Source organism: Taeniopygia guttata, chromosome 10 (genome assembly GCF_048771995.1).
Source record: "Taeniopygia guttata chromosome 10, bTaeGut7.mat, whole genome shotgun sequence".
NCBI classification, from domain to species: domain Eukaryota; kingdom Metazoa; phylum Chordata; class Aves; order Passeriformes; family Estrildidae; genus Taeniopygia; species Taeniopygia guttata.
In genome coordinates, this window is record NC_133035.1 from 2,202,069 (window position 1) to 2,219,323 (window position 17,255).

The window sequence follows — 17,255 nt, forward strand, 5'->3', positions numbered from 1 at the left end:
GGGTGGCTTTAGGCTGCTCAAGAAGCAGTCTTAACGGGGATTTTGGCTCGTGGCAAGGTTTTGGAACGGAACAAAAGACAAAAAAACTCGGCGGTAGAAGGCGTGTGGGGAACGGGGTCGAGGAGAGGGTCTGAGGGTCCCTCAAGTGACAGGGTGATATCTGAGCCTAGGAAAGTGCTAGACACCAGCAGTGAAACCTTTCCTTTGGGATTCAGGGCGGCCACACAGCGTTGGCAGGGGAAAGTGGATTAAAGGACTGAGTATTCATGGTCTGAGGGACAGACAGGATGAGGGGAATGGCTTCCCATGCCAGAGGGCAGAGTTAGGTGGGATACTGGGAAGGAATTGTGCCCTGGCACAGGTTTTCCAGAGCAGCTGCCCCTGGATCCCTGGAAGTGTCCGGGGCCAGGCTGGATGGGGCTTGGAGCAGCCTGGGACAGTGGAAGGTGTCCCTGCTGGAGGAGCTGTAAGGTCCCTTCCCAGACAAACCATTCCATGATTATGCAGGCACAACAGATCAGGGGCAGCATGTGGCGCCCAGCCCTTTGCAGTTCTTTGGACACCCCTCTGATATTTGCTACGAACAAGCAGCAAGGACAGCAAGAGGCAGAGAGAGCTGTGCTCTGCCAACTGCAGGACATGGAAGGCGACAGGGAGACCTCAGGTGTGTTCTATGAGAGGCCTCTTGCCCAGCAGCAGGAACACCCCATCTCTCCCAGCCCTTGGGCTTCAGAAGCACCACCACGCTTTGCTCACACCCACATCAGCCCCACCTGGAGCAGGGACAGCTTACAAATAACCAAGGTGAGAACAAGGGGTTGAGTTTCCCACCTGGCTGGAGCCACGGGGGCAACATTTCAGCGCTCACACACTCAGGAGACACATCGGAGAGGAGGGTTAGGTGCTGAAGCAATGTCTGTTAGTTACAGCTCGTTACAGTTATTATTGATGCATCTTATTGTCAATGCAAGAGGTGAAGTCACTTAATCCATCATTTCTCAGACACGGATGACAGAGCACGTGGTTTGGCAGAGTAAGTTTTAGGCGAGCTAGAAATGGATTGCACAATATTTAAACCTGATTAAGTACATAATAGGCTTAGCAAAGGATTACTTTTCTCCTGACATTTTATACATAAATATATATACACACACACACAGACAGGCATTTTATCAGTAGCTGCATTTTAGTCTGGTCAAGAGACGACTGCCTATTGCAGAATGACTGGAGTGACACCCTTAAAACGAAACTAGTCTTGGTGTGCTTTGCTGGAGAAGAGAAGGTCCTTTTTGGGGTGATTCTCAGGGGTAGGGGTCACATCCAAGCATCACTGGAGGGGACAGACAGGGGGCTTGGGACTTGCACAGTCCTGGCTGGTGGCACGCTGAGCTCCTTCCCTGTGCCAGGCAGGAGATACTGGAGCCAAAGGGCTGGATTGGATTCTGTTTGGGCTGCTTTTCGAGGACTTGGAGGAAAATTTGGCTTATTTAAAGTGCATTTAGAGTTGAAAAGCATCTCAGAGAAGTAGCTTTCCCTACTCCTGCCCTGCAGCATCCATCCCATTTATGCTCCCATTCATAATCTTTTCCAGGGTGTGCCAGTCACTATCCCCAAGAAGTGCTGGTCTGAGCTCAGCTGCCTCCTGCTAGGGTGCAGGATCATTATTTAATGTCCAACATCCCCAAACTGGGCAGGGATTTGGGCTTGAAAGGGATTTCTGCACCAGGAAAACACACAGCCACATCTCACCAGGCTTTTTAGGAGCACAAGTCAGCAGGAGTCCTTCCCTCCAGCCTGGAGATTTCCTTAAGAGACTTAAATTAGCACAAACCTCCAAAGCTAACGGGGACAAATCTTGGCCTGGCTATTTCCACGAGCAGGGAGACTGCTTGGATGTCCTGGGATACGGGGTGGCAAGATTTGACCCGCAGCCTTGCCCAAGCGTAGGTCCTCTGAGGAACGCTCTGTGGCTTTTACAGCTGCTTTTCAAAACAGAAGCCTTAAAAAAAACAGACTCAGGATGCAGAATCTGGAATGGGATGCTTGTATCCCACAGGGAAAGCCTGTCCTTGCTCCCCAACACACACACACACGTGCACACACACACACTGGTCCTCCACATCGAAGTGTAAACTACTCACAACACCACACATTGAGAGAAGTTGTAGATCCTGAGCCAGGGTATAGATTAGGAATCTCTTGGCTTCCAGCATATCAACAGCAGGATTGAGGGTTTCTTATATTTTTTCCCTTTTTTCTTTTTTTTTTTCTTTTTTTTTTTTTTTTTTTTTAATCCTAAATCAGCCAGCCACCTGCTAGTTAAAAAGCAAAAGAAAAAAGGAGAATTCCCAGGATTGCTTGCCCTTGCTGAGACAGTGGCAAGTGGCTGGACACTATCAACTGAAAGAGAAAACACACACATCAAAAACCCGAAGTTCGGGGCTTATTCCAAGAGGGAAGATGGGTGCTGGTTGCTCTTTTTCCCTTTTTGGGGGCATGGGGGGGCTTTTGGCTGATGAGGTTCTAACATACACCTATCACCATAGTAATTAAAAAAACCACCACTGTACACTATTCCACAGGGTAAAAGAAGACACGTGAACGGACACTGACTACCACGCACAACAAGAGCCCTGCAGGTCAACTCACGGCCTCTTCAGAATGAAAAAGAAAGGAGAAAAGAACAGCTCAAGACAAGAAAAACAGAAAAAAAAAAATAAAGGAAAGAAAAAATCCCAAAGGATCTCGTTACAAAGACAGGAAAAGAACCACCATTATGGTACACTCTGACTTTCTGAGACAGCTGCAGAAACTCGGCTCAGGCTTCCTCCTCCCTTTTTCCCCCCCAGCTCTTCCTCCCAAGGACAGAGTCCTGCTGCTGCTCACATCTCGTTGGAGTAGGTGTAGTTGGGGGTGGCCGAGTACTGCGTCTCGTGCTGCATCATGGCGCCCTGCGCCGCCCCCATGGCCGCGTTCTGGGCCGCCTGCTGCACGTGGGGATTCTTCCAGGCCCCCGTGGTCCACTCCTCCTGCGCTTTGCTGAAGCTCCCGCCGCTGCCCCGGTAAAACTTGTGCACCTGCAGGGAAAATCCAGAGGGGCTGAGCGCCTGCGGCCGGCGCAGAGCTCCCGGGGTGGCAGGAGGGCCACCCAAAGCGATGTGGAACCCGCTTTTCCTGCCATACCATGGTGAGGGCAATGAAGGAGAAGACTGCCATGGCTGTGAAGAGCACAGTGGGGATCAGCATCACCACAGCCGAGCCCACGTTGGTCCCAAAGAAGGAAATCGCTGCAATCCAGCCACTGCAAGGAGATGGAAACAACCCATTCATTCACCAGCTCTCCTAGACTGCCAGCAGCCCTCCCAGCTCCTCAAACCATCTTCCCCAAGGAGAGAACCAGCAAGGATGCTAAAACACCACAGTGACCACCCTTGTACCCAACACAGCAGCATTTTCCTTACCAGACCCCCCATCCAGGGATCCCCACTGCCTGGATAATGCTGATCACCAGCTGGGCCATGAAGGTGAAGAAGAAGGCCATGAAGCTGAAGGAACTGTCTGTCCTGCAAGAGAATGTTCAGTCACTCCTGCACCTCCATCCCCGCTGCACTCCAAGGGAAGGGAGATCCTCCAGCTTATCAGACCTGGCCATGATTTAGCAGGAGGGTGATGAAAAGCAAAATTAAAGGCAAAGGAGAAAGTGCAAGAGGATAGAGGTGGTCAAGGGGTACCTAGGAAAGCCACAGGGCACCAGACCCTCCCTATGGCTCAGTGAGCTAGGCTTGAGGACACCGATGTTAGGGCACAGCTCTCAGCTCACACCACCCCACATGGGGAATAAGTACACCCCTAGTTCTCTAGATTTGGGGACTGACCTCAGCACCATGCGTAATCCGTACAAACACCTCAAGGATTCGTGGAACAATATAAAAGATGCCTCAGGGATGAGAGGGAAAGTGGCACCCCAGCTGCATCCTCACCACTGTCCCCCACCAGTGCACAGAGGGACAAGGAAAGTGTCCTTACACCACCTGATGGGGGGTTTGGCCCCCGGGAATTCCCAAACACTCTGGGTTTGAAGGTTAGAAAGTAAAGCTAAAGGGCTGCACAGAAAGGAATTCCCCCAGTTAGTCAGGCAATGCCCTAAGCTAAACACTGACCGTTTATGAAGGAAAACAAGGCAAAAAGAAGCCAGGCTCAGGTGCGACCACTTACTTGAAAGCTTTGTAAATAGGTCTAAACCAGCAGACATAGGAGCAGGGTGTAAAGAGAATGAGCCAGAGAATTGCCAGTCCAAAATTTACAGCTCCGCCGCCTCCAATGAGCCACGCGAGGCAGCCCACGAGATTCACTGCCAAGGTGATGCTGTTCACTGCAAACACACACACACACACAGAGCAGAGTAGCACGGACGCAAGGGTGGCACTGAGACACCAAGGAGCCCAACCCCAGGGATGCAGCCTCGGAGCCCTGCCCTAGCTGGACTTCCCTTAAATTAAGCTGAGAGCACATTCCCAGGCTGGCTGGGCAGAAGGGGGTCATGCCTCAGCTGGGTGTAACAGGAGGAAAATCAATGTATCACTCAGAGTTGTAATTCCCCAAGCAGTTCCCTTGACGATTGGCAGGAGTTGCATCCTCCCGCTCCTATCCAGCCAGGATACATTTCCACTAACAGAAGGAAACTGGAGGAATTGTGGTGAAGTTTTTTGCTTGCTCCAGATAAATCTTTGCTGAAGGAGCTTGTGCAGGAGCTCCCTGAGCACCATTAAGAGCCCAAATCCTGAACTCCTGACCCCGCCTCGCCAGTTCAGGGGGTGACACATTTCCCTCGCCCACCCCAGCTTGGGATCAGGCCACACAAGGGCTCTGACTATGCATCCCAGCTCGGCAGACACAGGACAAAGCAGAGAAGGCTCAGCTGCATTCTGACGCCTCCGACTTGGGAGAATGATTCATTATTTCGACGAGAGCGAAAGCCCTCCCACCGCCGCCTGCCTCAGAGCTGCAGCTGGCAAGGGAAGGAGCTCAGCTGCCCTAAAGGACACGAAGGGACCTTCCAGCCACTCTGTGCTGGGTGTCTGAGGGGCTGGTGGGGAGAAAATGCCCCGGAGAGGAGCTCCAGAGGCAAAACGCAAGGGACAGCGACTGGCTCTAAGAGCTGGTGCTGAGGAGCAAGGACCAAGCTCTGTTACATTAAGAGGAAGAACATCCTGTTTGGGCTGGGGAGGGAACTGAACACCCCCGAGAGAGCTTCCCAGGGAAAGCACAGCATTTTTCCTCCCATGACTTAAACAAGTGGACCCTCCTGACATGATGGAGCTACTCCAGGGTCACCTCCCTGATGGGACACAGCCCCAGGGATGCCAGCCTGGTGCCATGGCAAAAGCAGGAACACACAACCTCTGTGGTGTTAGCTCAGCTCTTCTTGACCTGCCCCTAAAGCACAAGGCACTCCCTGGGCACTGCTGCTTCCAAAGTTCAGGGGAAATGCCTGATAAGGGAACTGAGTTCTTGTAGAAAGAAATGAAATGTTGTGCCAGCTTGCCCAGAGCTGTGCACGTTTCCGCCTATGCTGGGGTGTGACCTGTCCCTCTGGCCCTGTTCCCTGCTCACGTTTGGTGAAGAAGAGAGATCCAGGATAGCTGGAAGAGCTGGAAGCTGGTGACAGCTCTGTTAGCACAGCACGGCACACAGAGGCATGCAAGAGGAACAGGCAAGCTCTGGGAAGCCTCAAGCTCCATGTTCTGGGGAGCAGGCACACCAGCCCTCCAGTCTGAGCCATCTCTTCCTTACAGCAGAACATCAACACCATCACCAGTGACTCTGGGACACTGAGGCAGCTCCACAGCTCCATCCTGGAGGCTGGAAAGGCTGGGATCCATGGGATGCTGTAACCCACCCCTCATTCCTGAATTTTAACAGGAGACACCAAGGCCTGGAGGGGGAGAAGGGCTTCCCCTGACCTTGCCCTGCCCTTTCAGCTGGCAGCTCCCAGAGGAGCAGCCTTTGGAGAGGCAAACAAATCCCACTGGAGCCATTCCCACGCAGCCACTCACGCATCCAGAGGTAGTAAAGCCGCTTGGCCATGGTCCGGTGCTGCGGCGGGATCTCCGCATCGAAGTCCTGGTAGAAACATGGCTTCAGGGGGATGAATTTGGGCAGGGGAGGGAAGTTGTTCACCTTTTCTGCAAGAAAAATTTCACTGGTGTCAGGCATTGCCCAGAGTTGAATGAAAAGCAAGAGGCTTCCTAAATAACCCCAAGAACAAACAAATTTTACACAGGATTTCCCATGGAAGCTGCAACCAACCCACCCAAAAGGATCAAATTCAGCCCTCACTGGCCACATGGATCCTGCAGCCATGGACACCCACCACCCCAGTGGTGACTAGTGAGGTGACATTATGGCCAGTAGAGCCCACGATGATCTCCAGAGCCCCCTGTACCTGCCATGCTGGCACACGCTCAGCCTCTCTGCTCCTCAGGAAAAATACTTGGGAAAAACGTGGGAGCTTTAGCAAAGCTGGAGGAGAATGAGAGAAAAAAAGATTGATTGAAGTGGTCAGGGACATCTGCAAAAGCCTTCACCTTCCCCCTGTTCCCAAACAACCCAAGGACAGCAGTTGGCTTCACTTCTGGGACACTCTGGACTATCACACATCCAGGCTGGCACCTGGTTGGCAGTGTGATAAATCCTGGCTCCTCTGGCTCAGGCTTATGTGCCAGTTAAGGCAGAAGATTACGGGAGGATCCAGTGATGTGGGGCCTCCCACTCCCAACTGACCTACATCGAGGAGAGGGCCAGGTAGGGCAGCAGGGAAAGGAGGTGGCTGTGGGCAGTTTGAAACCCTCAAGTTCATCACCTAGCCCAAAAATAATTCTTTTTAAAAATCTATTATTGTTATTTTTTGCTGAATTCCAGCAGAGGGGTCTACCTGGCTGCCTTGTAGCTGCCATATCTGCAAGCCGATGACAAAAACAAGGCCAAAAAGGGAGCAGAAAATCAGAGCAGAGAAACCAGCTGGAAAAAAAAATAAATCAGTGGCGATTGTCACTAATGAGTCACTCGAGTGCCTGGCTTAACAATTACTCATGTCATTTGGCACCTCATTCCAGAGCATGCAGGTGGGAAAGGGGGGAGCTCGGCATCCCAGGACCTTCCCAGACCATTCCATGCTCAGCTCTGTGCCAGAAGTAAAAATTATGACCAAAATTAAAGCCAAAAATGAATAGCTGAGGTTTTAAAGAGAAGGGTGAAGATGGCGTATCCCCACCTGCCTGCAGGTTTTGCCCTTTCCCAGCTATCCAGGCAGAGCTGACACGGAGTCCCGGCAGTTGGTGCCTGGGGCTCCCGGGAGGATTTGGGGGGCTGTCTCTGGGGGTCTTTTCGCACGCCCCCGGATGCTTCCATCCCGCCAGTGCTATAAATCCGAGCCCCTCGGGCGCGGTGATGTCCGCCCGGCCGCCCCGACCCACGTGTGTCGGGAGTGGGGACACACGGCCAGGCACCCCCGGCCCCACACCCGCGCCACCGTGGGACAGCCAGAAATGCGGCTGGGGTGTTTTTGCAAAATTTGGAATATGGTGGAGTGGATGGAAAAAGGATGGAGGATCACATAGGTGGTGGCAGCGAGAAGAAACCCCTCTGGTGCGTGGGGTGGGTTTGGGGAGGGCAGGCACGGCTCGGCCTCGCCGTGCATCGCTGCCCGTGCATTTCCACGCGTGAAGGGCTGCGTGCCCCACCATCCCCGCCTCAAAGCAGGCTCCCAGCAGCGGCCTGCACCGGGGAGAAGGGCGGCCCAACCCCCGCTCGGTGCCCGGTGCGCCCACGCGTGTGCAGGGTCACCGCGGCTGCCCCCACGCCGCGCATCCCCCCCCCCGCCGCAAGCGGGGTGCAGAGCGGGAGGTCGGTGCAAAGGGCAGTCAGCCCCCCCGGGGGAGCATCCAGCGCCCTCACGCCGCGGCGTTTCCCCTCGCCACACTCCCGGGACTCACCACGTGGCGTGACCCGTCCCGTCCCCTCCGGTCCCCGGCGGGTGGCGGCGGCCGCCCGCCCGCCCGGTGCTGCTCCTGCCGCAGCGACCGCGCTCTCGCGAGACTGCGGCGCCGCCGCCACCGGCCTATGGGCAGCGCCGGGATCTCGCGAGAGCGCCCGCCGCTGTCCAGGGTCCTGATGCCGCCGGGTGGAGGGGCGGGGCCGAGGGGAAGGGGCGGGGCCTTTGTGGGGGCTCTGTGGGGCTGGAGGGTCTGTGGGGCTGGGAGTGCTCTGTGGGGCTGGGAGTGCTCTATGGGGCTTGGGGGGCTCTGTGGGGCTGGGGGCTCCATGGGGCTGAGAGTGCTCTGTGGGGCTGGGAGAGCTCTGTGGGGCTGGAGGGTCTGTGGGGCTGGGGGCTCCATGGGGCTGGGAGAGCTCTGTGGGGCTGGGAGTGCTCTGTGGGGCTGGGGGCTCCATGGGGCTGGGAGAGCTCTGTGGGGCTGGGAGTGCTCTGTGGGGCTGGGAGTGCTCTATGGGGCTAGGAGTGCTCTGGGGGGCTGGGAGTGCTCTATGGGGCTGGGAGTGCTCTGTGGGGCTGGGGGTGCTCTGGGGGGCTGGGAGTGCTCTGTGGGGCTGGGGACTCCATGGGGCTGGGAGTGCTCTGTGGGGTTGGGAGTGCTCTATTGGGCTGGGGCTGCTCTATGGGGCTTGGGGGGCTTTATAGGGCTGGGGGCTCCATGGGGCTGGGAGTGTTCTGGGGGGCTGGGAGTGCTCTGTGGGGCTGGGGCTGCTCGATGGGGCTTGGGGGGCTTTATAGGGCTGGGGGCTCCATGGCGCTGGGAGGGCTCTGTGGGGCTGGGAGTGCTCTATAGGGCTGGGAGTGCTCTATGGGGCTTGGGGGGCTTTATAGGGCTGGGGGCTCCATGGCGCTGGGAGTGCTCTATGGGGCTGGGAGTGCTCTATGGGGCTGGGGCTGCTCTATGGGGCTTGGGGAGTTCTATAGGGCTGGGGGCTCCATGAGTCTGGGAGTGCTCTGTGGGGCTGGGAGTGCTCTGTGGGGCTGGGAGTGCTCTGTGGGGCTTGGGGGGCTTTATAGGGCTGGGGGCTCCATGGTGCTGGGAGGGCTCTGTGGGGCTGGGAGTGCTCTATGGGGCTGGAGCTGCTCTATGGGGCTGGGGCTGCTCTATGGGGCTTGGGGGTGCTCTATGGGGCTGGAGCTGCTCTATGGGGCTTGGGGGGCTTTATAGGGCTGGGGGTTCCATGAGTCTGGGAGTGCTCTATGAGGGTTGGGGGGTTCTATAGGGCTGGGGGCTCCATGGGGCTGGGAGAACTCTATGGGGCTTGGGGGGCTTTATAGGGCTGGGGGCTCTATGGGGCTGGGGGCTTCATGGCACTAGGAGTGCTCTATGGGGTTTGGGGGGCTTTACAGGAATGGGGGCTCTGTAGGGCTGGGAGTGGGCTTGAGGGGCTTTGTAGGGCTGGGGGTTCTATGGGGCAGGAGTGCAGTGATCCCTACCCAGGGCATGGCAAGCACTGTGTGGGTAGAAGGGCAGGGGCCCTGGGTCAGCCCTGGCAGGGTACATGGCTCCCTCTATCCAGGAGGCAATGGGAAACCAGCAGGGCCAAGTTTGGGGTACGCCATGTCCATGCCCTGATGTGCTTCATTCTGGGAGCAGTAATTAATTAATGGCTCATGTGAAGGACAGAGGACATGTTGATTGCTTTTGCCAGTGATGCCAAGGTTGGGATGTGGAGAGCAGGGGAAGGGACTGGACTGATTCATAGATGGGACAAGGTTCAGAAGCTCCTAAAAGGGATATAAATCCCAAAGCAGCCTGAGTGCTCCATAGGCTGTGTCCCTTGTTCTCAGTGTCACAGAGTTCTGTGCATCCCACAGGACCTCCTGCCTTAGTGCTTGTGAGAATATCAGTGAAGTGTTGTGAAAATTACTTTATTTGACAGCGAAATCATCCTCCCTTCCCAGCATCCAGCCTCAAGGGTCATGGAAGGGCAGTGTGGGAATCCAGGGCTTCCCTCTGGCTGCCCTGGAAGGTCTGGGACCCTGGCAGGGGTCAGGAACCCCCCTGGACAGAGCCCCCAGAGACACTGTCTGTGATCTCTGTCCATGAAGAGGAGTTTTCAATCTTACAGGATGAATTACAAGCTTTGAGTGTTTGATATAAGTAATATCTAAGTGTGACACGGGTGCAAAGGTAAAATTTTAGGTTTCTAGATTAGGGGTTCAAAGGGGACAAGATGGAGGAATTGGGTGTGTCGTGTCCTTTTCCTCCTTCTTCATGCCCTCCATGTTTCACTGTGGTGTTGGCATTTTTCTGTTGGTTCAGGCTGGGGACACACTGTCCAACGTAGGTGACAGATATTGGCACGTTATTGTAAATCCAGCACAGGTAGTTTGTGGTATTTAATGTTTGTACCATCCCACTGAGGGCAGAGCCCCACACGCTGCCCTGCAGGACAGAGCTGCGGCAGGGCAGCAGAACATGTTAGAGATAAACAGAATAAACAACCTTGAAACAGCACAGACCAATTATGGCTTCTGCTTTGGCAGTGGGGCTGACAGACAGAGACTTTCTACAATCTTGGAATCACCGATACCCACAGATTCCGACAGGGCAGCAAGGACAACATCCCACCACGGGAAGATGAGAACAGCTGGGCAAGGAAGCACCAAAATCTCTTTACACCAGTGAGCCCTGGTGGCCAAACCCCTTCAGCAGGGGAACAGCATTGCTGTGGGCATGCAAGGAAAGAAACCTGGCAGAAAGAGGGAAAATGCCTGCTTCACAGATGGTAAAATAGAGGGAAGCAGCAAAACCAGCATGCCACAGATGACCCCATAGCAGGGGCCCAGCTGTCCACTCTGACCCCTTTTCTGGGTCTCGGACCCTGAGCTGCTCCCCTCAGAGAGCAGGGACCCCTGCACATCTCCATGCCCTGCCCAGCAGCAGAGAAGGAAGGGAAGGGTGGGGATGGGGTCATGGATTCCCACTCCTGCCAAGCACTGGAGATGCTCAGCGCCTTGGAGAGTTGCTCTGGCTCTGCCTGTGGGCACTGAGCACACTGGGGATTTGGGGCTGAATTCTTGTCCCTTATTTCTTTCTCTCGAACTTTCTCTCACCTGAATTTCATCCCCACCTGCATCTCTGCTGCCTCAGCACCCTCCCATCCCACTGAGGCTTTGGGAATGGTCACGTACAGAGCTGATCCTTGCCCTTGGCACTACCACACTTTTGCCTGCCTGCAGGTTTTCCAGTCGGGGATATTCAGGAATGAAATAGATGTGTGCTCCCCTCCTTCACAGGGATGCCTGGAGAGCCAAGGGATAACAGGTCTAAGAGCTACCCTGTCCATCCCACACTCCCTGAGCAGGGCAGGCTAGGGAGGAAGGGCAGGTCCAAGAAAAGGCTGGTTCAAGCAGCAAATTCCTACCAAGCAGATTCAAAAACAAGGAAATCAATCCACAGCTCCAGTTTAGAGTCAGTCTGTAGGTTGGAGTCCAGACCAGCTGCAGCTGACCCAGAAACCAGTCCTGACATAGCTGAGACTGGGACTGAGACCCCTGAGTTGAGCTTAAAAAGAGCTCCTGGGCCATGGGCATAGGGTGTTGGGGTCCTAGATGGGGTTGGTGAAGAACATTCAGGTTTATTAATGTCCTCAGGGTCCTTACAACATCCCTCTGCTTATCATGCTGGAGCTCTGCAAAGGGATTTGTCTTATGAAAGGGATTTTTCCCTTTTCTTTTACCGTTGGGTTATTCAAAATGAGGATTATCTTGAGCTCTGTAATTTTCTGCTTATGGCGGGGATAAGAACTCAGCAGAGAGCTGGTGCCAGCCTAGGATGCTCCAAGGGTTCCTCTGGCATCTTGGCACAGCCCCTGCACCCTGGGCTGTATCCTCAGGGGGCTGGACCCTGACTGGGATGGGGGCAGGGGATCCCTGCAGCTGTGGCATCCTGGAGGTGCCTCTGCACCCCTTTTGCCAGGGCTGCAATCTGCCCTGGCATCAGCCCGCTGCCCAGTGCAATGTGATGAGAGGCTGAGACCTGAGCTGCGCCGATGTGACGCAGAGATGGGCGATGGCACCGAGACTTTCCTTGTATCGGATGCTCCCACTTTCCGTCCTCTTCCCAACCAGGGCCACCTTGCATGAAAGAAAATATGGAGAGGGCAGGTGGAGGACAGGGGCTCAGGTTACTGCTCCTCTCCACCTGCCCTGATCTCCACTAGGAATATGTTTCTGGGCTTTTTTCCCCACTTTTCCAGGTTTGTCTGGGCTCTGTGCTGTGTCCAGCAGCCCTCTCCATTCCTGCCACCACCACCTCTCCTCTTGGCTGCTCTCCCAAACAGCTCTTCCAAGCTCACACCTTCTGTGGGGTTGGTACCAGGCAAGAGGGTCTCACAGGGATTTGGAAATCCTCTGCCATGGGGTTGGGATGGCACTGGAATGCTCAGAGAGAAACTGTAATGGGAAAGGGGAAGCAGAAAACACTCTCTGGGTGTGGGTCCCACTGTAACCAGAGTGGCTGCTCAAGGAGGGCAGACAGACAATACTCAGCATGTAATTCCTTTACTCTTATTTTTTCATCACTCCTGCCTTCCCCATTTCCTTCTTCTCCATTTTAAAGGACTCCCCATCCTCTTTTCCAGCTTTTGTTTCCCTGATTCCCCACAGCTGGAGCTGTCTGTGCCTTTGTCCCCCCATCTCTGCTTTTCCTCTCCCACCCTACTGAGCTCATTTCAGCTATTCCTTGGCTTGGAGTAACCCATCCACTCTGCTGTCCTCCAACAAATAAGCTGACAGGCTAATGAATAGCTTCAGATGTAATTAGCAACGGAGTTGCTAATAATGAATTTCATTTACATTTTAAGCGCTGCAGAGGGAAAATAAGCCCCTGTCATTAATGCCCCCTGCTCCAAGCACAGCCTTGGCCTTGGGGGGAATGCACCCTCTGGAAGCCTTTCTGTGATTGCACCTCTCCCGCCTCCATTTCGGAGGCTGCGACAAGCAGAGTTCATTAAGCAGCAATTAGAGATGGAGGGGGGGAGAAGCTGCTGCTGCTTCCATCATCTGATGGTGGGGAAGCGCCATGGTGCCATGGAAAATGGGCCACGGGAGGCAGGAGCTGGTTCTGGGCCAGGAAAGAAGGGCTGGGTGGTTCAGCCAGCACCAGGGATTCATGTGGCTTGCCCAGAGCCCTGGTGCTGTCAGCTCTCCACATCCATGTAACCCTCCCAGGCTCCCTGGAGAATGACCCTGAGGGATTTCTCAGTCACTGAAATCCTTCCCGATTATTTCCCTAGGGGTTTAGCACATTTTGAAGGCAGGAATTTCCCTGAGGGGTTTAATCCATCCCCGCCTGCCCAAAGAAGGAGCCAAGTGCCTTCTGCATGGATTCCATGAATTGCTGGCAAATGGAAAGATGGAGAAATGTCATTGTTTTGTCTTGTAGCAGTGGGGAATCCACGGTGGGAGCACAGGGAACAGGTTTGCCCACTACTGCAGAGCATCAGAAGGGACTTGGGAATGCTCAAAGCCCGGATCTGGTGCTGGGGGTGAGCCTAGGAGTGTTGCTTGCCCTGCCTCAGTTTCCCTCTGTGTGCCCAAGGAGCCTCAGGGAGGGTTAGATGGATTGGGAAACAATGCTCCGCATCTACAGGGGTTTTCCAGCACACTGCTTGTGGATGGAGGATCCCATCCCATCCCATCCCATCCCATCCCATCCCATCCCATCCCATCCCATCCCATCCCATCCCATCCCATCCCATCCCATCCCATCCCATCCCATCCCACCCCACAGACCCACCCAGACTCCAGTCCAGTGGTTGGATCAGGGGGTGTCCCAAATCCACCCCCATTTAGGCAGTGGTATACACAGAAAGCTGCTTTGGGGACCACAGGGATGAGGGATCCTCCCCAGATAGGATGTGACAGCCACATCCTGCCTTCACCTTTGCAGACATGGATCGATTTTATTATTTATTTATTTATTTATTTATGGTTTTTTTTCAAGCCCTGCAAGGAGTGAAACCAATCCAGGGGCCTCCAGAGGCCGATAAGATTTGACTGCAAGTCAATACTCCCATGTCTTTCCACTGTGCAATGATCCCCCGGCCAGCGGGGCGGGGCGGGAGGGGACAGGCAGGTGACAGGGGCGGGCAGAAGGCCAGCCTGGGGCAGGGACACCGCCTCTGCTCCGGGAAGGGATTGGGGGCAGGAAGGGGACATCTCCTAGCCTGCAACAGGGATTTTCTGGGATTTGTTGCAGTACATGTAATGGTGAGCCCACAGTGGGCAGTTCCACACTGGGGATGAATGAGGGACACGGACTGGGAGAGCTGTAGGGCGAGGGAGGGATGGGGAAGGAGGAGGAGCGGGAGAGAGGGAGAGAAATTGCCCATGAAAAGCAGCTCTGCCATGGCATCTGCTCCTCGGAGCTGTGGGAATGGAGAGGTTTTCCTGCTGGCAGAGCTGGGGCTGAGGCTGCAGGGTGCTGGGGGCAGCAGAGCCCTGGCACACTCGATGCACGCTCGCCTGCGATGCCATCTGCCAGGCTTTCTCCTGGCTGCAGTTCCTGTGGCTTCTCTCATGGCTAAGAAGGGTCGAGCTCAGACTCCAAAGTACTTCCCGAAGTACCTGCTGGCATCTTTGTGCCATCCCTGGACACAGCGTGGCCGGGATTCCGCATCCCTCTGGGAGTGCTGCAGGGCAGGCAGGCAGGGTGACATTTGCAGTTAGCAGTGGGTGTCCTTGAGAGGAGCGAGCACCAAGAGAAGGGACCAGGTTCTCTTTAAGGGGGCAGGACTTTGGGAACATTATGAAGGCAAGAGTGAGCTTCTCCCTCTGCCTTCCACCCTCCCCTCCTTCCCTTCTCTGTTCCAGGACAGAGACCTGGGTTCCCTGCCCTCCCCTTCGCCTGGCAGGGATGAAGGCAAGAGCTGGGTGCTGGGATGGGCGGCTGAGCAGGGGAGGAGGAGGAGGAGGAGGGGAGGAAGGGGAGGGAGAGGGGGAGGATCTGCTAATTACACAGAACAGCTCTGGGGGCTGCTGAAGTCCAGAATGAAGCAAAGAGCAGCAGAAGCGAGTGCTGCAGCGGGAGCGGAGGAGCCCAAGCATCACCGAGAGCTGGAGCTGGCTGTTATCCCTGCTGAGAGCAACTGGGAGCACCCAGGGGATCCTGCAGCCCTGTCTCCCACAGGAGACAGCCTCTGGCACTGCCACCGAGCCCACTGCCAGCCCCTGGAGAGCCGAGGAGAAAGGGCTGGTGGCTGCAGCACACAGGGCTGGGCTGGAGGGCAGCGAGGTCAGCCCTGCTATGGTTGCCGGGGGCTAGGAGCCTGTGTGGATCCACCGGGAAGAGGTGAAGGATGGCTGCCGAAGGAGGGAGAGCCAAGCCCGTTGCCCAGTCCAGGATGGAGAATTTCCGAAAGGTGAGGACCTCGGAGGAGGAGATGCCATTACCCTTCCCAGACCTGCCGCCGGACGTGGTGGAGATGAAAGTGAAGGAGGGCAGCAAGATCAGGAACCTGATGAACTTCGCCATGGCCCAGATGGAGCTGCAGGGCAGGCGGCAGATCGTGTTCAGCGGCTGCGGCAGGGCGGTCACCAAGACCATCACCTGCGTGGAGATCATGAAGCGCAAGCTGGGAGGGCTCCACCAGGTCACCAAGGTACGCTACAAAACTGTGCTGGAGGTCTGGGAGAACCAGGACCCACCGCCCGACAGCCCCGCACAGAACCTGACTGTCCACAAGAACGTCCCTTCCATCTGCATCCTGCTCTCCCGGGACCCCCTGGATCCCAACCAGATGGGGTACCAGCCCCCCGAGCCCCGGCATGAGGTGGGAGAAGACACACTGGGGTCCTCCACCAAGGGGCTGAAGCGGCCGCTGCCGCCTCCCTGCGAGGAGCTGCTGCCCAAGAAGCTGCAGGTACAGGTGTCTGACAGCCCCAGGGGCACGGGGACCACTGCTGGCCAGCAGGACCACTGACCCCAGTACCTCCCACCCTACCAGCCAGCTATCAAAGCAGGAATATCCACTCATTCCAGGGTCACTGGTGGGCTGCAGGCTCCCCTTGACCTGTCCCCACTTGCTGCTTTGACCCCTGTGGATGGGGGTCCCCAGATTTGGCGTGAGCATTAAACGGTTAAACCCACCATGGACTGAAGCAGGTGAGGCTGTAGGGGGGGGGAGCTGGTGACCTCTAATTCAGCCACCGAGGGACACCGTGACCACCAGCCACATCCTGCAGCAACTCCCAGGGAGCCAGAACAGCCGAGGGGTGCCTGGACCACCACCACCGCTCCCCACTGCAAACACCCCATCCATCAGGAGAGATGGCTTTGCCCCAAGCTCGTTGGAATAAAACCTTCATTATCAAACCCGCCGCTGAGGAGCTGTCGGAGTTATTAATGCCAGGCTCAGCATCCTGTGAGACTGTGATTCATCCCAAAAAATCACCCAAACAAGCACAGGGGTTGTTCTCTCCCTGCACCCACAGAGCCAAGCACTGCACTGTGCTGCCTGCCTGTGGCACAGCACAAGGAAATAAAACAACCCCCACTGGATACTCTGGTCTGGAGTTGGGGGAAGCCACGGTGTGGGGAGCTGGGGGCAATGGAAGCATTGGGCAGGGGGTTATTGTGACTGGATGCAGTGCCCAGCACAGGATGAGGAGGTTTTGGGGTTGTGCCATGGCTGCAGAGTGCTTCGGAGCAAAATCCCTGCTACTTCCAGGGGGTAAAGACGAATGGAAAATAAAAGCTCTTTAGAAATAGATATGTCTATGAGAAAATGGGGGGATCATCCTGGCTGCTGGCCATGGCACGGATCAGCACAGTGAAGGCTGCTGCCAGCCCACAACAAGGGGATCCCAGCCAAACTCTGTCCCTTGGAAGAACGGGATTGGGGTCTCCTGTGCTGGCACAGCAGCACCTGGCAAAGCCCCAGTTCCAGGGCGGACAGGGGAGATTTGGGGGATGGGTTATGGCATGCCAAGCCTTGATCCACCTGGTTCCCTCTGCCCAGCGTCCAGCAGCACTGCGGGATGAATTAATCGGTATTAAGGAGCAACCCTCCCCAAAATCCACGTGAGGGATTCTCTGGCTGCAGCTGCCTTATCTCCCTGCCTCACTCCTGCTCTACAGGGACAGTCAGCGTTCTCTCTTTGTCAAGGGCTTGCTTGGCTGGGAGTGGGAATGAAAGGAGAGGAGGAGGAAGAGGAGGAAGCAGGGTCTGTTTTGTGAGGCAGTGACCTTGTT

At 55.7% G+C, this 17,255-nt stretch overlaps 2 protein-coding genes across 3 annotated transcripts; one reads left to right on the forward strand and one right to left on the reverse strand.

Annotated features, from left to right (window-relative positions):
• Positions 1 to 897: 897 nt before the first annotated feature.
• SCAMP5 (secretory carrier membrane protein 5) lies at positions 898 to 8,152 on the reverse strand. 2 transcript variants are annotated; one of them, XM_041718281.2, is made up of 7 exons: positions 7,995 to 8,152; positions 6,446 to 6,522; positions 6,057 to 6,185; positions 4,216 to 4,372; positions 3,462 to 3,563; positions 3,184 to 3,301; positions 898 to 3,077 (listed from the first exon to the last, which is right to left on the reverse strand). In XM_041718281.2, the coding sequence occupies exons 2-7, from the start codon at positions 6,450 to 6,452 to the stop codon at positions 2,883 to 2,885; spliced, it is 708 nt and encodes a 235-aa protein (XP_041574215.1). In that variant the 5' UTR covers positions 6,453 to 6,522; positions 7,995 to 8,152; the 3' UTR covers positions 898 to 2,882.
• Positions 8,153 to 15,055: 6,903 nt separating this feature from the next.
• On the forward strand, positions 15,056 to 16,382 carry RPP25 (ribonuclease P/MRP subunit p25). The gene has a single exon (XM_041718378.2). It carries the CDS (start codon positions 15,361 to 15,363, stop codon positions 15,982 to 15,984), a length of 624 nt encoding a protein of 207 aa, XP_041574312.2. The 5' UTR covers positions 15,056 to 15,360; the 3' UTR covers positions 15,985 to 16,382.
• Positions 16,383 to 17,255: the final 873 nt, after the last annotated feature.